Genomic DNA, 24,246 nt, shown 5'->3' with positions numbered 1-24,246 from the left:
AACATGAACTTACACTTGTGTACATTTTCTATATCTGCAGGGTCTTGCAGTATTTTAGTCAGTCCCTCCAGCAGCAAGGCTGCCTTGTGGTATCGATATGTGATATCTTCAGTTTGCTGAAACATCTCATCCAGAGCCGCCGACTGCACCTGGAATCAGTCAGGAGGTTCAGTTACATGAACTGCATTAGGCAAGTGATGGAATGAAAAATTCGGAATTGATGTCCGTAGGAAAACATTTCTGAGCCTTACTTTAGCTGATGTGTTTTTATAACTGAGACAACAAAACTAAGTAGGAACTACATGGTCTTTACGGTCCTTTCCAACCCAAGACTTCCTGTGATTCCAAGTCTGAGAGGCTATAGCACCTGTGCTGTGTTAACTGAGAATATTCTGCACATAAAAGCTATGAAAGCATTTTTGATCTTTTGTGTTTCCATGTGTTACAACAACAAATGAATAAATATGCTTGTTCTTATACCTATGTTCTCTTGTAAAGAAGCCAAATTAATCGTGCACAACTACACCGTTATCAGGGTTAAGCACAGTATTTGCCAGAATCTTTTGTGTGACACTGATGTTAAAAAGAATTCCCTCTCCTCCAAAAAACCTTTAAAGTTTCCTGTACAGTCACTGCACCTGCAGACAGAAATATCAAGTAATGAAAAAGCTTCCACATGTTTCCTACTATTTTTGCTCTGTATGAACAGACTGCTGTTCAGATTGACCTGGCAGATTGATTGAAGCTACTCCTATGCTTTATTGAGCCTCCCTGGGTGAGGCCTGAGCACACAGGGCTGTGTGGTTTAGGAGTTTATTTCCTAGTGCTTATGTTCCAAATGTGCTGATGTAGGTAGGGGAAACATCCCTGTGGAACAGTATCTGCCAGGAACTTTAGCCACAGTTAAGGCAGGGCAGGAAAGAGAACGAAACACTAACAAAAATTACCATAAACAGAATTCTGGAAACATACATTCTGTTTTCTGGTTAGGTGGAAGAGGGATGTGAGAGGATGAAACAATTCCTATAGTTTAGGTAAAATGAGTGACCTACCATTTCCACAGCACAGCTGTAGATGAGTTTCTCTGCAGTTACACTGTTGATTTCATCAATGAACCTTTGCTTGTCCGAAAAGAAACGATTCAACTTTTCAGTCAGCTTCTTGCACATGCCAATACAGAATTTGTATCTCTCGTTGAGGCTTTTCACAACTGGAAGAAAGGTAAGAAGAAATTAAAAAAAACCAAACCAAACCAACAACATAGCCTAAGTTCAGCTTTACTCAGCACTGCCAAAGTAAATTTGTTTAAACTTGTGCTTTTAATATTTATTTACTCCACCCCTTCTATGACTTGACTATATATCAAATAACTTCCATTTCAAGTTAATAACTGCCCATTCCCTAACAGTTTCTGGCTGCATCTTTGTTTACTATCAGAATTGTGCAATTGTACATATCTTCAGTTCTCTCGTACAGAAGAAAAACACACAAATGTTGCAACTGAAACTTTTCTGAGTGATGTATCAGCAAAGAAAATTCACAAGCAAAGCAAATCAGATGATGTTGCATCTACCTTGCTTAACAGCAGTGGATGGGTTCAGTTTCCCCGATTTGACCTGTGCTTTGGCAAGATGCAGAGAAGATGCCAGTAACTGGGCAGCTTTCATATACAACACCAGCTGCTCCACTTGTCTAGGGAGAGGGAAGAAAAAAAAAAGTAATTATGCATCAAAACACCTTTCTGGAACACATTTGAGCCATAGGCAGACACCACTTTTTAATCACAACCCTCCACAGGACCCAGCAACAGCAGAAAAGGAAGACAGATGTTTAAAATGCAACTCCACCCCTCCCCTCCCTTCCCTTCACAAACACTCTGTCACGGGTTGAGGGGACATCTGCTCATCTAGTAGCTGCAGCAGCAAATACAAACTGCTTTACTGCAGACATTCTAAAAAGCAACACTTATTTGTGGGGACTCACTGCCTGAGGTCAGCATCTCACCACAAGTGACTGGGTGTACTTTTCTCACAGTGTCATTTCCTATGCCCCTGGAATTCTCAGTTCTGAAAAGCAAACACTTTGCAAGGTTTTTTTGGTGGGTTTTATTTTATTTTTTTTTCAGGAAGAAGGCAGGAAGTGGAACTGCCCTTTCTCACCACTCCAAATTTCTCGTATTTCTCCTTGCTTTCGATTTTGTGTTAAGGCTGTTGTTCAACTGAAAAAACAGTGAAATTTGGACACTCCTTCCCCCTTCCCAACCTCCACCTCAGTCCTACTGCTTCAGTCAACAGGAAGGGATGAGGGCTCAGATCTGACAGAAGCTGGTGCACAAGTTTCTACGCTTAGAAAGGCACTGCTGCACCTCAAACCTGAACTCCTCACCACTTTCCCCAGCCTATGTGGTAGACCAGCAAACACTGATCATTTATTTGTCTGCTAGCAAACATCTCCCTGTCATTTGCTGGTTTCTGATCTGTCTTCAGCTGTTAAAAAATCCGTTCCTACAAAGATTCTACACAGCAAATCAAGCGCCCCCAACAAAAAGGGCACGGTTTCAACACACATTTGATGTGTTCAGTCTTGGCTAATTCTCCTGATCCTGTCTGACCACACACTCACCCCCACTCTTTGCTGAGCTGGCTGATCTGATCAACAACGATGCTCTCTTGGATTTGGTACAGCGACACAGCAGAAGTGCACAGGTCTGGGTTTCCTCCCCGCACTGCCGTCAGATCCAGAACACATTCTGTAAATGTCAGCATCATGTTTAGATGACGCAGTGTGTCTGTGTGTTCTCTCTGCCAGAGGGGGAGATGACAACAGTTTAACCATTGTAAGCCACCAGGCACGGTTAAAACTCCTGCTAATCATTTGAGGATTTATTGCTATGCCAGTTCTGTGCAGAAATCACATCGTGGTAGAGGCAGCACTGAGGACTGCAGGACCAAATGGGTCCAATCAGACCAACAGATTCTCTCTCTGTTAATGAGTTCAAGATACTGTAGCTTATACTTAAGATTCTTTCAACAAAGCCAAAGGAACTGGTACATGGTGTTCTATGTTTGTTGAAACCTGAAGAACTAAAGGAACCAAAGTGGACATCTCAGCAACACAAAAGTATGCTTGGCACTTGTATGAGGAGCCAGGAGTAACATTTGTCTTTTATTATATAATGGACTTGATAACTACAAAAAAACCAAGCTAGAGCTTCATACTTAATCTCCTTCACTCTAATTTACAATTAGTTCTAAAATTATATTGTGTAAAAAGGTGGCTGTTGCCAAAGTTTACAGTTTAGACTAAACAATTCCAACTGGAGCTAACAACTCGTTCCTGTTTGGTGAGTAAAGCTGACACTACATGTGCAGTCTCTGCTCAAAAAAAAGTTAGCCTTCAAAACTAACCAAACATATCTCAGCAATATTTATAAGACTTTCATTAATAATGTAGGTCTAAATACATTTTAAACTCCATCTGTGGGAAGAATACAACATACTGCCTATATGTTATAACATATAGATTAGATCATACAGAGACCCAAACACCTTCCAGCAAGATGTGAATCAGAAAACAGAACAGCAATCTGTCTTGAGAAATGTGCAGCCCAAGGATAGTGTTCTGGTGACAGACCACCCCAATTTGTGTTTTTAAAGTGTCACTCCCCCACACATTTTAAGAAATGTAGGACATTCTTCCCACAAGTAGGATTTAACGTCATCCCCTGACTGTGAAGAGTCATTTAAACGCTCAGAGGGGCGTTGCTACTGTCAGCACCCACGTCCAGAGAGCTGGCATTAAACAGAGGCTCTGGTGGACAAAAGCAGCCATGTTCCTCTGGTTACCTGCTCAAACATATGAAACACCAGGAACAACTACCACAGAGAAACTGGTCACAATTGATACAGGAATATTTTCAAGATCTTAAAACGGGAACAGGCGAGACAGCGAAGCGGCAACTACGGAGCGCACGGAGCAGTCCTGGTTTTGCCACACCTCTGTCTTAGCAACATTATACGTTATAAAACATTAAATTATTTTTATCTATACCTCCATTAAGGTTTCCTCAGGCAACTCTGGAGCTTCAAAAGTGATAAAGCCCTCTAGGCTGGGAGGCGAAGTACCATAAGGCATGTACTTCAGACTCGGAGCCGCCTCGGCCCCCGGAGGAGAAGAGCCCATATAAATACCAGGAGGAGAGCCCATATATACACGGCCACTAGTGGAGCAGAGGGACCCTCCAGAACTGTTTGATCCAACTACAAGAAAAATAACACACAGATTCAGTCTAAGAGGCTGTCCCACGGGATGACAGCAAGTGACAGATCAGGAGTCACCCCAGATTCCCCTTGGGAGGCTCTCCTCGTTGCTCCTTGCATTGCTCTGTAGAGAATGCAAAGGCTACCCCGTAAGCAACTGTGACAACTCGTAACACAGATTCTGGGATAGGGCTGACAAGGGTTACAAGGCAGAGAGCCCAACAGTGCAGCCCAAAGGTTGTGCTGTAGGTCACAACAGCACACTGCTGCAGAGTTCTGCTCACTCTGAGCACATGAAGGCCTTAACCTTGAGATCTTTCATATTTGGCAGCACAGCTGACACATGCCAAAATGCAGTCAGCTCCCACCCTTTGTGTGCTGTCTCGGGGACAATGCACAGAAGCAGCCGAAACTCAGAATTCTAATTTTTCCTCTCCACCTTTGTCACAGAGTTTATACTCCCTGTGGTGGAGTAAAGCTGTGGACACAGGAGGTTACACACTGCTGTACTGTAAATCTGTGCACCTGACCCTCTGTAGGAGGGGAAAGGCAGAAACCATCTGATTATTAATCTCCACTTTACAGAGCACTTTTACTGTATGGCCTGGAGGACCTGTGCAAGGCAGCAATCAGCTTACCAGCCCAAGAAGTGGACAAGCCTAAATGCTGTGTTTGAGAACAGTCCACAGCTGTCAGGGAAAGCCTTACCTGAGGTGGTTCTTGTTCTGAGGACCATATGGGTGCAGGTAGGAGGGGTGGCACTGCTGGGAGGGGACCCCACAGTAAACATGACAGCCCGAGAACTTGCCCCGCTTCCCATGGATGGAGTGGCCATTGCAATTCCATAGGCTCCTGCTGGAGCTGGAAGAGAAGATTTCAGCAAGTTAGCCCCTATTACATGTAATCACACCAATAAGTAATTATATGCAGCAAATTGGAGCACTGCAACACAACATGGTTTGATGTAGATCCAAGACCTGGACTAGTTAAAATTTCTGACAGGAAATAAAACAAGCTGAGTGGATATTCTTGGTGATACACAAGAATAGTCAAGTTTACAGTTAAAAAAAAAAGATGCAGAATTACATAAACCGGCTTTCCTATGAAATCAGAGTGGAATTAAGAAATGAAACAACCACAAATATTGAAACAAAAATAAAAGTAAATCAGAAAAACACAAACCTCTCCAGCCACTACAGGCAATCGAGATATTTCTGTGTTTAGCACAGAAATAAATATTTTCCTGTCTCAGTTATTTTTAAAGCTATGCTAAAAAAATGGAACAAGTCCCCTAAAGATTAAAAAAGCCTTCTGTGCTGAGGCTAAAAATTGTCAGAACCAGTCACTGAAGTTGGAAGCAGAACTGTATCTAGTTGGCACTCCATAAAAACCTGAGCACATAAGACAGCTTGGATATATCCCTCTGATCCTCACCTGTATCCATTGGCCGCTCTGTATTCAGGCTGTCTGTACTGCCCTGGTATAGCTGGCCCCCAAGGGTAGTCTTTACCTGTTGATCTGACAGCTTCCCAGTACTAACAGACCTGGATAGGAAAAAATAAAAATTCCCAAGAAGTCATTCAGTAAGATCATCCAACTTGCAACTAAGGATGACTTTCAGATTCTTAGTACTATAGAGAATTTTTCAACAGAAGTAGAGCAAGTATTGAACTCTTGCTGTTTATCATGGATCTACTAAAATAGAGCTAACCACAAAAACAAAGAGACCTTTTTCTCTTAAAAACTTACATTGCAAATTTTGCCGTAGATATTTTCAAGCAAAAAACTGAACAGGCTTTATACAGAGGCAATGAAATTCCAGATTCACACAATCAAAACAAAAGGGAAGCAGACAGCAACACAAAGTGCTGCAGGAAGTCCCTGCTATATTTATAACCCAGTACAAAATGTTTCTGTAGCACACAGCAAACCTCAGCCCCCCCTCACAGCTCACTGTCTGCACCTCGTCCCCTCTGAGTCGCCGCGTGCAGTGCGCGTTCTTCTGCCCAGTTACCCCCCCAGCGTGCCAGGTTACAAACACTGTGGTGCCCACCTGCCGAAGGTAGTTTTGCTGTGCTGTTCTCCTGCCTGTTTGTCAGCTCCCTGGGTCGAGTGGAAGTGTGTGAAATCTCTTGGGTCAGCGATATCTTTAGGCTGCAGCGCGGTTTCGGCCAAGCCCTGGCGATTCGCCAGGGCCAGCAAGTTCGAGGACGCTTGAGTTTTAGGTATTTTGAAAGGAGCTGTTGCCTTAAAGAATCAAGAGCAAGAACACCAAACATCAAGAACAAAAAACCTCAAAGTCAGAACCCCAAAATATTCTCGGGAATGGTTTAAGGCAGTGTGTTACCACTTCACACTTGACTGACAACAGCAAACTTAACAAACCTTGGTGGGAGAGCCGATGATTGTTGGTAGTGGGGTTTTGAACAGCCAGTCTGAGCTCCTGGGTGAGGATCCCATGTGTTTGGTAGGTGATGTTCCCAGGCTACCTGGCCTGCTTGGTTGTGGAGAATGGCTGTATCCATACCCAGCATAGGATGGGCACACTGGGTCCGAGTGCTGCTTTCTGAGCTTCTGCTTGTTTTGGTAAATATCTGTGAGAGTAGGAGCACTCTGCAACCTCGCTCCCATCAGAAGTGACTGTGGAGATTGAGAAGGTGGTATTGGAGAACCTGTGGGGATGAGAAACAAAGTAAAATTCTGCTTACAGCGCTTGGAAAATGTACTGATAAAGCCCAAAATTCCAGAGAACAACATTAAACTGAAAGGAGTTGCAGTTGGCTCTGCAAATATTGAGATGTGTTTGATCATTAGCTCACTAGATGGCAAGGAGACTGGATTTAGCCCATGGATTATTTAGACTAAGGCTACAGTACACTGATGAGAAGTTTAAGCTGCCAAATAGGCAAGATTTCAGGGTGACAGCTGTACTGGCAGCTGCAATACATCTGGCAACCTGCATCAAGACAAATAACGTGGTTGGATTCAGCAGGAATGGCATAACCAACACTGAAATTCCAAGTGCAGCAGCCAAGACTCTTGGTTGAATAGATGTTCTCAAGCCCTGGAATGATATTCTTGCAAACAAGTGCATGAATACAACATTGCATGTTAATGACTTGTTTTGTGTGCAACGACTTCATTTGCAGACACAAAGGCAGTTCGTGTTCCTGCAGGAAAACTGGGTACTAAAGAGAACCAAAATATCCAGATGGAACAGTTTGGGATCACTGCTTTGGACAGTCATTTGCTTTTTAGTCTGTCAGACTTTTTCAAAAGCTTGCAAAGGAAGCCCACACTTAGGTAGGAGTGCGAAGTTTCTCCTACAGCAAATGGAAATGGAAGAGCTGCAAGTTGTCATTTAATCAGAGGGCTTTGGGGAAATATCTCTTATAAACATCTCACCTACTCAAAGGTGCCCTTCCTCTTTCAAAATAAGGAACCTGAAATGTGATGAAACAGTCTGTGCCTTGTATATGTTTTTATGTCTCATGATAAGGAATTGGGCAGGGTTACAAATAGTACATAATACTTCAGCTTTATTGCCACAGCTTCCAAGAGAAAATGCCTGTCTGTGACCTCAAAGAACTGACAATTTCACTCATGCTTCAAAAAAAAAAAAAAAGAAAGAAAGAAACAGGGCAAAACTGAAAATGAATCATAAAAGTAGAGAGAGGGTTTTTAAAAGCTGGTCATGACAATCTTCTGAGATAAGCTCCATTTCATAAATGTATGGTCCAAAAAACCATCACAAACTTCTTGCAGTTTGCTCAGTGAAGTGCCCAGCTGTTAAGACACCTCTTTGAACCTTCTCAAGCCTATGCTTTTGCTAGTTAGGTTTTGAATATGAGCTACTTTGTCTTGATTTCATTCCACCCCATTAAGCAGAATGTTTTAGAACAGCCTGTCTGCCTGCAGCTCTAGCAGAGGGATTGAGTCTAGTTCTCATTAAACTTTCCAGCCAAGAATTTGCTTGTCTGAAATCCCTCTGCTCATCTGTCTCACAGCACTGACAGCCCTCACCTGTCGTTTCAGAATCAGTCTTAAACCTCACTGGTTACTGTTCTAGTGCTGTTGCCACCCCAGGGAAAGCTTCTGAATCAGAAGTGTGTTCTCTGCTGCCACTGGCAGCAGGAACAGCTCAATTAGTTCAGAAGCTACATTACAACAGAATCTTCAGTCCTTAGAAAAGTCCCAGCACAGATGACCTCACCTCACCCAAAGCAGAAGACTGCTTCCCATACCCACTTAAGTGCTGAGAAACAGGCTCGCTGCCATTTGTGGTATTTTACAAATAGAAATACCATGGCAGTCATTTGAAACGAAGAAACAAAATCAAGGAAAAGAATGCAGAAAACATGTGAAGAAATGAAACATTAAAAACCCTTCCAGCCATAAAGGCAGTGCTGTGGTATGTTACAAGTACAAGTCAGTTTGATACTGGCAAAAGGCACTAGACCAAGAGCCCTACAAAATTCTATCCAAAAAAAAGCTGCAACAAGAAAGCCATACACAGGACTTTGTGTTCTCTTCACACACACCCTTTTCATTTTTTAAGAGAAGATACTATTTCAAATCTAAGGATCCACTCATTCCTTTTGTTGAGCCTGCCAATGGCATAGCAATTATGAAGGCACATCATAGAACTTATTCCAGCTTACTCCAAGAAATGAAGGCTCTATCATCTCCAGATGATTTTGGAAAGTGTTTAAATAGGGGAAAGACTCACAATACAATTTCAACATCACATCTTAGAAAGTCAAAGAAGAAAATGCACCCAAAATGTGCACAGAGCAAAAGAATATGTTGCTGAATTGCATATTCTTTTGCCCAATCCTTCTGGCATTACAGTGCAATTCCATCTTTAACAATCTCAGAACATCTCCAAGTTCTATTTCTTCCTGATCTTTTTTTTCCTGCTGGCATGCCATCATAATTTATGACTTGCAAAGCTCAGTGACTGCTTAGCAACACCAACACCAGATCCCAGCTGACTTCCTAAAGGAATGATGAAAACGTGTTGCACGCTGTACACTGGCAGTTCTTCCTCCCTTTTCTGAGAACTGGCATGACAGAGCTGGTCTATCAAGACCAGATTCTGAGAAGCACTTTACTACCATTCATTATAAACCATCCCTGTTTAAACACAGGCTTCATCAGAGTTGCTTTCTCATTCTGAGAAAAAGAAACTTCAGTCGCTCTCTTACTGAGTAGGGAATTAGTTGTGGGGAAAGGTGTCACACGGTCCACAACTGGGGCACCACTAACCCAATGTCTCCTATTAACCTTACTAATGTGTGTTGGCTGTCCTTCCTCTTCACGAGACACTCTAGCAGCTCTATCAAAATAGTACTGGTTGCATTTTCCAGTCACCCACCTGAGAAGTTTCTACTCCTTGATTCGTGTCCTTGAAGTTGTCCACAACAACAGTGTCCAAGCTGCTCAGGTATGGTTCCAACTATGCAAACAAAACCAAAATGTGAATTTACACTTTATACTTCACCTACATGTGAAGGTAAAGAAAGTGAAAACCTAGTTAGTTTACTACTGTAATTTAACAGAAATTATTTCTGCACACATGACCTAGTTGGGCAGATTGTGGTTGAAGGTCATCTCAAGCAAGATGGAGCATTCTGAATTGCTGTTCCAGATAAGCAATTACTAATTGCTAAGAATTTATGGGCTTACCTAGTGGTGAAGGAGAATATGGCCTGGAAGATCCTGTGGATAACCTGCGCCCAACCCCCTGGGCAGTGTCAGCTGGCACTGGAGAGCACGAGCCCATCTTCATGAACCCCATTGGGCTGGTGTTGGAGCGTCTCACAACTCCAGCTCTGCAAGGTGAAAAGAATGGTTACATACACTGTGGTCCTTGAGACAAGCTTCAGAATCCCCTGAGGAGAATGATCAGTTAAAGAAAATACTGATATTTAAAAGAGGAAGCTTAGATGTTGAAGCTTATTAACCTAATAACTTAAGCTAAGCTTCCTGTAATGAAAATAATCGAGTTTTAATTCCTTTTGTTCAGATAGACTCTTTAACTTTCAGTGCCATAATAATCTGTTAACTAGAGAACATTAAAACAGTACACTCTAAACTTGATCATCAAATTTTTAATTTCACAATCAAGTGAAATGTATTGCTGCAAATGCCCATTTTTAAATCAGGAAAGATTCTGACAAAGTTTTCATATTGGGTCTGGTGTACAGGTCAGAGAACTGTACATGGAACAAACTGAAAACAGATTGTTTAAGGGAAAGGCCTTTCCCTGAGAGTAGCAACTATCATAAAATTGGAGATCCTGAATAAAAATGCAAGAAACTCTGGGGTTTGTTTTTGTAAAGATCTCCAGAGTTCTGAGTAGCCTGTTTATGAGACTTTGACCTTCACCATCCCGACCCTGTAGACCACAAGGCAGAGAATAAGCCTGGCTCACTAGAGCTTTGTAACAAAACAAGCTGGCTAACTGGCATGCCAAAAATTGTTTCCTTGATATTCTACAGAACAAAGCATTCATCTCATCATTACATGTGTGAAAACAAAACATAACTTATTGCTGACATTCTAATTTATGATGTAATGTCATGCAATGCACAAAGAGAAATAAAAAAGCGAGACTTCATCTTTTTACCTTCTTGTTTTGTATTTGAGCGAAAGAACAAGCTCATTTTGTTTTCATGGCATATTTCGAGTACCCATCCAACAATCTTGAGATTGTGAAGGACTATTATTTGTTATCACTGAAATGTCTCTTTAGTGTGTTTTTGTGCAGAAAAAAAAAAAATTACATCAGCAAGAAGGCATGGACATCTGCCAGGGCAGAGACACAAACCAGAACCAAGAGGAAGGAGTTAAAAAGCCCGGACTGACCTCGGTGATCCGTGGGGGTTGGACACGGGGCTGGCAGTAGAGGAGAGGTTCTGCTCTATGCGCTGGTAATTCCGGAGCTGGGTGGGAACCGGGATAGGCGCCGTCTCGCTGCGGGGGGACACCGAAGGCTGACAGTGCCTGAAGTTGGAAGGGGTGGGGACAGGAGATGAATACAGGCAGACAGGTCTCTCAGAATTGTACCACTGTAGAAATCTCAAGAAAATCCAGGAAACAGGCAAACAAACTTCTTCTGCGCTCCCTGGGTGCACTGTGATCTCAGCTTGTCCTAAATACTGCGCTGCAGTACTGCATGGAGGAAGATCAGGAACTGTTCACCACCACCTGCCTCTCCCACACTGGCTGGGATCAGGAGGAGCTGGGAGTGCAGTACGGGCTGGAACCCTCCCTCACGCACCACAGCGATCCCCAGATCCCTCTGACTTCCTGCCAACCCCGCTCTGTGTTTACCACACTTCAAAATAGCGTTCTAGGAAAACCCACTGCGCCAGGAACAGGAAGTTCAGCAGCAGGGCTGGAATGTGGACAAAAGCCACTAAAGCACAGTGAGATATCCCCAGAGACACGGTGAACTTGCGAAAGGAAAACACGTTATGTAACCAAGCCCTGACAAAAGGGCCAAAACCACACACCTGAACATTAATGCACTGACTCCAAGTGCAGATCAGCACAACCCAAGTTCAACTGCAGTGTCAGTCACCTCAGTGTGCTGCCTGATAAGGGGCTCGAACCACTGCATGTAATCAGTTACCAACGGTTTTAAAGGAAGACAGAATTCAACGGAAAGAATTTCAGACAAATAGGCTTTTTCAAAGATAATCAGTTTAGTATCTGGTCCTTTATTGACCGTGTCTTCAAAGAAAAAGTACATATTCTTCGAAGAAATGTGAAAAAATTCTAGAAGACAAGCAGTTACAGCACTCACCACACGGCTACAGCTGAACAGAAATCTGGGTTTCTGACTCTATTTGTCCTTTTCTTTTTGCTACCTCTAAGAATGAAATATTACTTCCTAATATGCACAGAACTTCCTTAGCAAAAGAAAGTAAGTTTGTCCTTCAATTGCCACCCAGTTTCTGGATACCACAGAGCAATTTGGAAGTGGGCTGTGGGCACACAGTCAGCAGAAAGCCTGAAAGCTTCCAGGCAAGGAGAAGGTCTCACAAGTGGAAACCACATGAAGGCTGTGGGCAACCTGCCATGACTAACACAGCACACTGAGGGTGCACAGGGAGGCTCCCAAGGCTGGACCCCCAGGAGAGGGGAACCAGATGTCAATTAAAGTGTGGCGGTGACACTGAGGAGACCACGAAGGCACTTCAACTTTTAAAGACCTCAGCATGGAAAATGCCTTCCCCTGCTCTCCCACAGCCCTGCAGGTATGTCCAAGCAAGCTCCTGAGCCGTGAGCTGACTGGAGGCAGCAGTGCTGGGAGGCACAGCCCCATCAGGGCTCTCCAGCTCAGGCCCAAAGCTCAGCTCTGGTCAGGCATCCTACAGTCTGATGTGGTTTGTTACCAGTTAGAGAAAATGCAATACAGATGTGTGCAGAGCTGCATGCAAATCTTGTTTCTCTGAGATCCAGAGAATAAAATTAGCAATAAACCACAGGAGAGTGAACCACCTCGACCTACTCTACCCATTCTGGCTGGAGACTGAGAAGTGCAACAGCTTCTTCTGTGTGACATAAAGGAGCATAACTACGAGTACAATTCACTCAGTTTGATCAGCTAACCAGAAAAATTCACCGTTTCACAGGTCATAACCTTTTGTAAAAAAAAAAAAAAAATGAAAAAATCCCCAACCCACAAAAACAATGAAAGAACCCTCCTCAGGAAATAAAAAAACCAAAACCCCAAACTAAACTCTGCTTTCTTCAGACCATGCCCCAAGTAGCCCTGAATTCAGTTACTGAATTTACTCAACCAATAATTAAATCAAACTATTATAGTACAAACACAGTGTGAACAGTAGGCACCTGTTTCCAATCACGTGACCATTTAGCTCTTAACTTACTCATGTACAGATAACATAACTGGCATATTTTCATAAAACCTGTAACTCTCCAAACTCTGCCTGACACAATGTAAAATAGGAAATTACAGTGTACTTACAATACACTGTACATGGCCAATTCAGAGCAAATGGATCTTTACAAACCCCATTATCTGCCCTTAAACATGAACAGCAAGACTAAAAGCTGCACTGGCAGCCCCGTGTCAGCAGATTTCACAAACTGCACAAAGATCAGCACAAAGTAGCAAACTTTTCTTGTGACAAGCATTTCTAAACAAATAATGCTGACTTGCAGCCCTCTAGTATTGGCATAAGCCAAAAATACACCCAACATAATCGCTTTATTCCCCAGTTAGCCACTCATCCTGCCTCTGTTTGTACTGAAAACATTATGAAATTCATCACTTGATCAAATGACACATCTAACCCTTCTGTTTAGATATTACATGAGTAGTTAAACACCATGATTAAGCTTTACATTTTCCAATATAACACAGGAAAGAGTCCAGGCACCACTGATGAAAATCAGTTCTATGTCAAGCAAGCAGAAACTTAAGCCCACAGTCATGTGGAAGAAAGGGGACTAATTACCAGTCCTGCTGATGGAAAACCTGCAGTGTATGTTTAGCTCTTTCATGTGACTTCTTTGGTATCTTGTGAGACACAGATATGAAGTTCACAGTAATCACTTGCACAAAAGCCACACCCAGTGACCAGAGACAAGCCAAGCCAGCCACGAGACACAAATCCACAGCAATCTGGGCTTTCAAAGTTCCTCTTCTCTTACAACTACTTCTTAAAATACATCTGCATTCAACATTTGGACTCACTAAACAAAGACTGTGCTGTGCTTCATACCACCAAAGAAGACAAGTCAGTTATGTCTCTGAAGTTTCTGCTTTTAAGCTCAGCTCAAAATTTAAACAAAGTCTCTTTCCTTAAGGAAATCTTTTGGGGATGCACCAGAGATTGCATGAAATGTAGAGAGCCTGGAAAAAAAGAGGTCTGGCTTTACTTCAGTCCAGTTTCCAGTAGACATCCACAATTAAAAGAAAACAAACAACCCAAAACATTTAGTAGCAGAAAAACCTCTTTAAAGAGGGGAAGTCCTAAGGCTACATCACACACCTGTTGGCTGTACCAGAAGCAGTACTTCGAGAAGAGGCTGAGGATGGTTTCTGTACAGTTCCTGAGCTTCCAGAAATAGTTAATGGTGACTGCCTGTGAAAATGAAAACCACTGTCAAAAGACAGGTCCTCACATCAGAGAAACTCTTTACCTGGAAGCAAAACTTCCTGAATTCAAGCTGTTTAGATATTCACATTAAATTCACCTCGACTTTATAAGATAAAGTCCACACAGCTATGAAAACCCGTCACTGCCAAAACCCCAGCAACCAAACCCCTTCTGCAGCTGCAGCACCAACTTTAGAACATGAGACTTCTTCTGGAGAAAGCCCAGCACACCTACCCTCCACACATCAAGAACTCGCTGGAAGCCCGCCTGCCAGCTGCTCCCAATGGCATGTCATCTGCAGCAACAGAACACAGGGAAAACCCATGTCAGCAAGCAGAGTCTTACCAAAAAATAAACCTCCAGTATCACTGTTGTAGGGAAAAAAACCCCCACGCTTCTGTGAACATACAAAAGTTTTACACAAACTGTTTTTTGGTGGGAAAATACCTCAAATGTGACCACCAACAGAAATGTAACTGGGGAAGGGAGTTATTTAACAAGTTATTTGGTTGTTTGTTTGTGGGGTTTTGCCATGCTAATTACAATAATTTTGAAATAAAATCCATTGTTTGAGACTACAAGACATCAGCATTGGGATGTTTATAAAAATAGCCCTTCAGGCACTAATTTTAGTCAAATACTTAACACAAGTTGGTGGCACTGTACAGAAATCAGCTGACTTTGTGCAGTTCAGGTTGGGAGGATGATGTAAAATGGGAATGTGCTACATCCAAGTCTGTCTCTTGTATAAGCTCAGCCTGATGCCCCACCTTGTACGTTTATGTTTTTACCTGCACTTGTTTATTATCTAAAGCTGTACAGCATGAGCTGTTCAGTTAGTCTGGAGGAAACAAAGTGTCTGCCTCCACTAAGAGAACCCTTGGGCCTCTTATCAGCAGTTGTTTACAACTGACTCTCTTCTCCTACTGCCAAATCCCAATATTTTCCATGACTTTGAATCACCTCGGTATCTTTGGCATATCTGGCTGTTCAATTGAAGGTGAAAATGTCCCAGATGGACATGCAGTACCAAACAGTTTCCCTCCAAAGAGCAATCAAACTAAAGAAATTAATTTTATTGTGAATTCAGACACATTTAGAGAAGAGAGAGCCAAAAAGTAACAGGACATAAACTTTTGTTATGAGTGGAAATTGGTTTAAAATGTAAAAACAAGGAAGGTTCTTACATGAGTGGTCTGAAGAGATATTGTGTGGGACAAGGACAAAGTCATCTGTGTCACAAGAGGAGTTCTTGCTACTGGTACTGGCAGAGTCTTTAGAGACTTGCAGATAGTTAGGAGGACCCAATGGAGGGGAAGACAAATTTTCTTCTTGAATGTGCTGCATGTCTGGCAGAGACTGGAGGGGGTTGGTGAGAAAAAGAAAGTAAGAAAACCACTGTAAATGCAGTGATTCAGAAAGTAGAAATGCTTTTTAACTATGAAGCTTCCAAAGTAAGAATCAACACTAGTTTTGTCAAAAACCAAACCAAAACAAAAACAACAAAACCAACCAACCAACCAACCAAAAAAACCCCCCAAAATCAGCCTAGATTTAAGTTTTTAGAAATATCAAATTTATTTCAATATTCCAATATTTCAATTTGGAAATTTCAAATATTGGATAACCCTGCAGTGTCAATTTAGACAGTCCTATATTGATCAGGCTGTGAGTTTAAACAACTGTGATTTATTCAATCATTCCTGATGATACAGATGTACCTCTTCCAAACACCACATCAAACTGAAGGCACTGGCTTGTAATAAGGGGCCTTAGCCAAAAAGGCCAATTCAAAATTTATCTGTAACAATCATTACATTGCAAACTATACTAGCATATCTATAGATTTGCTTCTCTAGCATTTGATATGTATTTTTGCTTTAACAATAAAGAAAAACAGCAAAAAAACCCCACAGAGTGCAACACAAGAAGCAAGAGAGAACCAAAACGTTGATGGCATTCTAGCAAAAGACAGGGGTATTCCTTGCTCTCTGCTCTTAAAACAAGACAGTTTACACTGCTCAAGAATGAAAGGATCTAAAAAACTCAGGAACTTTTGTTTAAAACATCACAGAAAGTATTTTCTAGAGACTGTTCTGTAACACAGAGAACTTACTGGGGGAGAAGCAAAGCGGCAGGAAGGGGAGCTACCACAGGAACTGCCAGAGACTGAGCCTGGGTATGTGGGCACTGGTACAGGACAAGCTGGAGGAGGGAAAAACCCAGAGGGGAGGGAAAAAAAAGATGGGATTAAGATTTTGAAAGGCTGAATTTCAAACAAATTTCCTCACTGCTTCTCATTCATAAACCTTACACAAGTTATAAGCACAGCACATCCTCAGTCACACGAGGGTATTTAAGTTCAGTTGAAACGTCAAAGGAACTTGTAAATAAGTATCACATTTCCATCTGGCACAATACAAGAAAGGATTCAACACTCAGGCTACAATAGAGCACAACAACAGGCAGACTGAGGAAAATGTCTCATAAACACTTAGTGTGATATCTGGCAGATCCTTCTCCCTTCCAGCCCCCAACATTCATCATTTACACAAATAAGTGGAAAACCAAGACTTACATTTTTTGACGGTTGAAACATGATCCAGGAAAGGGTGGTTGAAAAATGCTTCTGTAGAACAAGAAACAACCACCATTGTGAGTAAATGTACAACTGACAGGATTTACAGACTATATTGCAGAGGGTGATAAATGGTTGCCTTCCCAGAATCAACCTTTCAGAGCCAGAGGGCGAAGAGCTTATAAAAGATTAAAGCCTTCTATGTTATGTGCTGCTATAGTATTTGGAAAGGAAACAAAAATCAATTGAGTAACTTCAAACATCAGTCAGCAAGGCAAATCAGACTTAAGTGCAGTCATCAGATATCCCCCAGTAATTCAGAATCATGTACACAAGAAGCCTTCCTACACTTCCCAGGAAATTATGTTCTCTGTGGTACTAATTCAGTTGCAGTCTGCTCTTCAGAACAGTGAGCATCTTTCACATCAGACACTGAAAGTATCTTCATTTCTGCCTTTCCCAAGGATTGACATTTAGTTTTGAACCCATTAATGCTACACCTTAGGTGGCCAAAAATCACAGCAGAGCAGCAGCCACTCCCCAACAGCAGAACACGACCTGTGCAGCTGTTTCATGGCATAAAGCAGATTTAAACACCATTTCTTCAACAAGTTCTTCAATTAACTTGCTGCTGTTACAATAGAAACATTTTGCTTTATTTTTGTAAGTGGATATGCTGAGGTACTTCTAACTGAGCATAACCAGTTGGCTACCAGGTTATATGGAAAGTTTTGTTCTACAAGAAGCAACGTTCAGCCAGTTCAGGGAAATTGAGGGTTGGTGAAATCCAGCTGTTGAGCTTTGTGAACTTTAATGCTCTAACACCCGAGGAAAAACAATGCTGTTCCTCAGGAGTGAGCAAATAACAAGGAGAAAAAAAAAAAAACCCAACCAAAACAGAGAAAGAATCTGAGGCCTGAAGTATCTCCCCTGCCTTCAGCAACACTTTCCCCCCTGGCCCGATAAGGGAGGGAATTCAGCTGCAATGCCAGGACAATGTAATTATTAACTTTTAACACGAGGATCAGGTGTTCCCGAGCTTTTGTACAACACCTGCTGTTCTACTTTATATTGCTGGAAGATCAACAAGATTTCCAAAGCTATTTTTACTTTAACAACAGGCAACCGGGCTCAGTTACACACTCTCCCTTTCACTCCCTTTGCTAAGCACATTCCAGAGCAGCCCCTTTGAGGCCCTTGAAGTGGCTCAGCCAAGGAAAACATGACTTTCATCACTGCCATTCTGCTTTCTATTTTTCTTTCTAAGCACAAATGCTTTCTCCCACTACCCCAAATGATACAGTGAATTTCCCATGTTTGAAGAAACTGTAGGGATCAGCACACCCAGAGTGCAAAGTGGAATCAATTACTCACAGCCCATGTTTGATGTATTATTTCTTCTACACATACAGATTCATACACTGACCTCTGAATACTGTCACCATGATTTGTGACATTTTACCCAATTACCGTGAGTTTTTTCTGGATCTGAGCTAAAAGTTTAAAATTAACATTTCCTGGCAGCTATGATAAAACTGCAACAACAAATAGTGCTATTAAATTTAAATAACCATCATGAATATCATGACATACAGATGTAACTAAGAAGAAGTAGTCAAAATTTAACTTTTCAACAGAGGTCTTTTAAAAAAGCTGCCTGAGTTTGCATTAAAAAAACAACAAAAAGAAGGAAAAAGCATTACTGCTAGTGCAGTAATGGGCAACCAAAAGCCCAGCAACACAAAGGCTTTTTGAGGCAGAAGTGAGTAACAGACCATCCAGAAACACATACAAATCTCAACTCTACTCCTGACTTATCTTGAAGAGGCAACAGTTGTAACCAGTTTGAAGGATTCAACAGCAGGGATTTGAGGCCTTGAAATCTTAAGTTAGAACAATGTTCTGCAACCAAAGGTCTCCAGCTAAAGAGAAAAGGCCAAACACAGCAGCAAACTGGAGCCAAACAAGTCCACTTTTGTTGAGGGTATCCATCTAGTTGGTACCAGGTTTAACCTCCAAACTATGGGAGTTAAAGAAATACAAAGCTGTTGTTTCTAATATTTTGGGGCTTAAAAAAACAACCCAGTGAAAATATTTCTCTACACTTAGCAATACCTAAGCACAATACCACGAACTCATCTCTGTAAATAGAAACAATTTTGGTGTAAATCACATCTCTCACTGACGTCAGATATCCACACGTAACAGCTTTGAAGGTCAAATCAAACATACACAGTTTGGATCCCCATTAGTACTGTTAATGATATTTACAGTCTACAAGAAGAAAGAACAGGGGAAAAACATTTAAAGCAACTTTAAGTGTGTTCTTCCAGTGCTCTGTTACATTTCTGCAATCACATGGACATCAGAGATATCTGTTCCCAGTCTGAAGCCAAACCACCAGTTAAAGCAACAGAAATACAACTGTGGCATGAAATTTAAGGTATATCAGTTAACATTGGAAGGGATGGGCACAGCTGAAAGAATTAAACTGATTTATATTTCCCTACTCAACAACAAAGTCAGGATTTATGTGCATCACTGAATACTGACAGTACTGACAGTAGTTATCCAATGATTTATTTTAGCTACTTTGCTTTCTTTATGATAACTGAGAAGAAAAAAAAATACTTCACTTTACATGTAATTGGCTTCAGACAAAAGGTCAAGACAATTATTCTGGTCACATGAATACAACTAACAAGGAAAGTCAAGAGAGTAAGAGAAAAAAAATACATACCAAAGTCCATTCTATCCTTTTGGTTTCTCTGAAGCAAACCCAGCAGCAGGTCAGCCAGATAAGTTGATGTTTCTCTAGGAATACTGCACACAAGAGGAGGTAAAACACGCATTAAATTTAATGCGTGCATTAAATAATGCATAGCACATTGAATTTCAGGAAATCAGCATTCCACCACGTCCCTAAGTCATCACTACCCGTGTTCTACAGCCTTAGCACAGGGCCCTTTCAACTCAGCCAGGTACAAGGAAGGCAAGATGCAACACAAGTCACTGGTATCACTCTACATCCTTGTAAAGATGGCAACAGCAAATAGTTCTATGAATCCCAGGCATTCCCAAAGATGACAAAGTGTTCAGTCAACAAGTGTAAGTGACAGGAAAGGCCACAGTGACATACCTAGGAATCAAATTCCTGTTCTTTTCATAAAACATTCTCAAATCTTGAGGGCTATTGGCCTGTCAAATAAAAATGTAGATTAATTAAAGCTCAGTTTCATGGAGAAAACAGCTTTTGTACCTACACATACATACACAGTAAAAGAGGCTTTTGCAGAGGGGCATTAAAGGAGAAAACCCAAAGCATAGCAGTGACTTCAGCACTGAATATCCTTATTTATTTATTCCCTCTGGATTGAACACACTGGTGACACAAATTAAGCATAAGCACCTTCTCCCTTGGTATTCTCAAGTGATTGGGCCTTTGCAGCATCAACACTACACTCAGCCATCATTTACTTGTACTTTCATGACAAGAAGCAAGAGCTCTGGCAATGTCCTTCAGACTGGAAAGAGGAAAAAGGAAATAAAGTGCTACCTGAAAAGGTGGTTTTCCAACAAGACACTGATAAATCACAGTTCCTATGCTCCACAGGTCTGCTTTAGCATCATAGTGCTGAGACATAATCACTTCAGGGGCCTGGAAAGAACAGCAAGATCTCAGAAGGGAGAACAATAAAGCAAAGCCACAGCAGTATGAATTCTACAGTTCTTCTGCCAGAGCAGTATTAACAGAGACCACTTTATTGCAAGAGAAAATTAATATTTTAACATGCATCACGTGACTTGAGAGGTAACAGTTCTATCTAAAATGGAAGCTGTGTTTCAAAACCAGAGAAAACTAGAAATGCTGATGTTCTAGAGAAAGCATCCAGCATTTGGCACGTATGGGAAGAAGAGGCAAGTGTTATTTATTTGGTTTATGCAGTTCTCCTTGCGGGCAAAAAAAACCCACTGAGAAATGTTCAACATCTCTCTGATTTCAACCATCACGATCTCCAGATCCCAAGAAAAAAGAGGCAGTAAAACTATGGAAAGGGGAACTGCACACTGCCCCTAATGCTTGTGAAGCAACACCAGGCAGCTGCCAATCTGCAAGCAGTCAATTATTTTGTTCTGGCAGGAGGATGTTTGAGATAAGCAACACAATGTGAAATGTGCTGTCCTTACCATGTACATAGGGGAACCACACAGAGTTGCAGCCATCATGTTGCTGTGCAGATAACGAGCAAACCCAAAGTCAGCTGTGTAAAGAAACACCTTGGTCAACAAAAAGAAACACAATTTTTCAAATTTTTTACATTGAAATCTGCTACACTTACCAGTGAGACTGAAAAACTGCAGGTTTAATATATAGGTAACCACATGGAAGAGTAAAATCTTTGTTACCCCGAAAGAATTATGTATCACCTTCTAAAGGAACAAGCCAAGAAACAGCAGTGACATCATTTGCACAAACTGCTGCTCAGCCACCTCTCCAGCTGCAGAGAGGCTGGTCTGGCGTCAGCAGGAAAGGATTAAAGTCACTGGCTAAATATAAATGGCTCATTAAGAATCATGAATATACAATCTGCTCCAGTGAAATCACATCAGGTAGAAGTAGTCAAGTTTCAGATGCCTGAATTTTCCATGTAGGCAAAAGCATCTGAAACTATCAAGGACAGAGAGGTTGTTTTGTCTCCTCTGTGCAGTTCAGATGATTGAATAAGTTGGAACAGATCTTAAATTTTGGTTGAGCAAAAGCACAGAAAAGAAACTTGTTAAAAACACGGTATTTTTAAATGGACACTTGTCAGACAACAAAGAGAGATTAAAACTCCTGAAGTGGCCTCAAAGAGGAGTTTGATAGTATCCTGAACAGTTAACAGCTCTCTCCAGTTACAATGCCAAACCTCTCTTTGCCAAAAATAGGTCATAACCTACATTTCTAAATGCCTCAAATAACCCTTAGGAGGGTCTACCACTAAAAAAGCAAACAGCTGGAACTGTGCCTGGACATGTACACAATCTTGAAATGTGCTAAAGGCTACTCCAAGCTTCAAAAGTTCCAGACTTAGGTCTAATTAAAATAGTTTGATACGAGAAACATCAGCTAAATAGGTTTCTTTGTCCTGCAGATTCAAAAAGGTCTTTATGATTCAAGAAACTACATCACGGCATAAAGCTCATCATTCTAGACTTGCATCACTGTGATACAGACCATAGCCAGCCCACCCTCTGAGCTTTAACTAGAGACATTACTGAGCAGGGAAACAATCCAACAACAATGATTCACCTTTCAACCAAGGAAAATCACATTTACCTATTTTGATGCGAATGCCACTGACACTTGACTTCCTACGACTGGCATAGGACAAGAGGATGTTCTGTGGTTTGAGGTCCCTGTGGATGATGCCTTTGCTGTGCAGGATCCTCATGGCAGCTGCAATCTGCTGCAGGAACACTCGGATGGTGTCCTCACTGAGAGTCCCCTTAGCTGGGAATGACACACACATGGGCAGGGGAGGAAATAAATTATCTATTTTTACAGTAGTTTATTCAAGTCAGTAGCATCTTAATTGTAAAGCTTCCCAATCACCATTAAATCCTTGCTCAAAGGGCAAAGGAGACAAGAAAATAAAAGAATTTCACATTAAGTGTATCCAAAAATCATGTTACAGCCTGAAGCCATAAACCTTGTCCTTTAAACAAATGATTACAGGGATGCAGAGAACCACTCTGCTCAGAAATTCTACCCATTATAAAATTTATTTCGAAGGGGAAAAAATAAGATGGACTTTTGAAAGTCTCTTCAGAAGGTATTATATCTCATTCTGCAGCCTGAAGAAGTGCTGAACACAGGAGCTGGGTTTCACTGTGCAAGTCTTTCCAAAGATTTTTAATGGGAAGTGAATTAGGCTTTTAATATACACAGTTACCATAACAATGGCTGTGCACAAAAAGATTCCTTCAAGATCCTGAGATGCAAAAGCAAGTAGAAGAATATTTTCATCAAGAAAAGTATGAAGATTAACATCTCTGCTTAGAACTGTATCTGTAAAAGGAATCCATTTGTCATGATTCTGCAACTTTTCGCTTTGGGCAGAGCCATGAAAAATCTCTCCTAAGCCAGCACTGCCTCTTTTTTGAAAGCATTATTATGTAATTCAGCATTTTTAAGTTCACATCTTGAAAAAGAAAGCAGGTGGAATCAAAACACTGGGAGCAGCCCCCAAAATGCCATTTTAGAAATAGAAACCCACACAATTTTCAGCATGCTACTAATGGTTAGCTACAGCTTCTCCCTCATTTACAAATAAGGGAATGTTACATTCAGCTGTGGCTAAAAAAACCCCCTCATTTTCTGTCTGTGCATTATTACATGTACCCTCATTCACCAATATTTAAAACACAAGCAAAAAAAAAAAAAAATCTCAGAGAAGCACCAACAGATATCCGGAATACAGAATAAAAACATGTAATGCAATAACCTTTTAATAGGGAAAAACAGCCATCAATTACCTTGTAAGTAATCTGCCAAATCCCCACCATTGCAGTACTGTTGAAAACAAAGGGTTTTATTCAAAACACAAGCACTGAAATACTGGTTACATCATTTTTACTTTGTAATCTTTTCATGAAAATCAGATCCTTTCCAGCTGTTTGCCTTATTATTTGTAATTAACAATTTGAGGTGCAACACTTCATCAATACTCATAAAATGAAACTGAATAATTTATGCATCAAACTGTGCTGGTAAATTTAGTGAGGCATAGGAAATTCATAATCTGCTTTTCAGAATTGCTTTTTCAACAGGTCAGGGTTAGTTTGCAGCTGTGCAAAGGAGTAGTTTTGTCTAAAAGTCTTAAAAATCAACCAGAAACAAACATACATGTTAACACATACCTCCATGACCAAAAAGACAGAATTGGGCATTTCCTAAAAGAGAAGGAGAAGAGAACAGATTTAAGACTGTGAGAAGACAAAACCTGTACCTGTGTTTACCAGGTATAAAGTGAGATGTTTCAATCACTGAGAAATCTGATGTTAAAGCCACTGTTTCAGAAGGCAGCAAATGTGCACATTCTCCACCATTAAATACTTCACATTTCCAAAAATGTTTGCATATGTAAAAAAGAAATAAATCAATCACCAGGCAATAACCTGAAGACTAGAGCAATCATTTGACAGAGCATCACACACTAAGAAATATCATTTTCCACTGATGTGTCCCTTGGCTCTCACCTGCCTTGGATGCTCCACCAGCAGCACC

The 24,246-nt window shown here is 41.3% G+C and overlaps 1 protein-coding gene across 2 annotated transcripts in view; it reads right to left on the bottom strand.

Annotated features, from left to right (window-relative positions):
* The window catches only part of ULK2 (unc-51 like autophagy activating kinase 2), a 38,087-nt gene that overhangs the window by 1,917 nt on the left and 11,924 nt on the right, over positions 1–24,246 (bottom strand). The window contains exons 4-27 of one of the 2 annotated variants that reach the window (XM_051809949.1): positions 23,880–23,912; positions 23,496–23,532; positions 22,297–22,470; positions 21,165–21,238; positions 20,533–20,634; positions 20,116–20,174; positions 19,717–19,799; positions 16,977–17,027; positions 16,515–16,603; positions 15,586–15,757; positions 14,633–14,693; positions 14,291–14,383; positions 11,130–11,267; positions 9,948–10,093; positions 9,637–9,717; positions 6,645–6,931; positions 6,313–6,506; positions 5,694–5,803; positions 4,968–5,120; positions 4,051–4,259; positions 2,623–2,801; positions 1,574–1,692; positions 1,053–1,210; positions 14–149 (exon numbers count right to left, since the gene is read on the bottom strand). In XM_051809949.1, coding sequence (XP_051665909.1) covers positions 14–149; positions 1,053–1,210; positions 1,574–1,692; positions 2,623–2,801; positions 4,051–4,259; positions 4,968–5,120; positions 5,694–5,803; positions 6,313–6,506; positions 6,645–6,931; positions 9,637–9,717; positions 9,948–10,093; positions 11,130–11,267; positions 14,291–14,383; positions 14,633–14,693; positions 15,586–15,757; positions 16,515–16,603; positions 16,977–17,027; positions 19,717–19,799; positions 20,116–20,174; positions 20,533–20,634; positions 21,165–21,238; positions 22,297–22,470; positions 23,496–23,532; positions 23,880–23,912 — 2,938 coding nt within the window. The remainder of the gene's footprint in view (positions 1–13; positions 150–1,052; positions 1,211–1,573; positions 1,693–2,622; positions 2,802–4,050; positions 4,260–4,967; positions 5,121–5,693; positions 5,804–6,312; positions 6,507–6,644; positions 6,932–9,636; positions 9,718–9,947; positions 10,094–11,129; positions 11,268–14,290; positions 14,384–14,632; positions 14,694–15,585; positions 15,758–16,514; positions 16,604–16,976; positions 17,028–19,716; positions 19,800–20,115; positions 20,175–20,532; positions 20,635–21,164; positions 21,239–22,296; positions 22,471–23,495; positions 23,533–23,879; positions 23,913–24,246) is intronic. The other variant, XM_051809950.1, reaches the window with a different exon arrangement.

The sequence above is a fragment of the Manacus candei genome, unplaced genomic scaffold, assembly GCF_025592945.1.
Source record: "Manacus candei isolate 608988 ecotype Guabito, Panama unplaced genomic scaffold, ASM2559294v1 h1tg000076l, whole genome shotgun sequence".
NCBI lineage: Eukaryota > Metazoa > Chordata > Aves > Passeriformes > Pipridae > Manacus > Manacus candei.
This window is presented reverse-complemented; position numbering and strand designations above follow the sequence as displayed.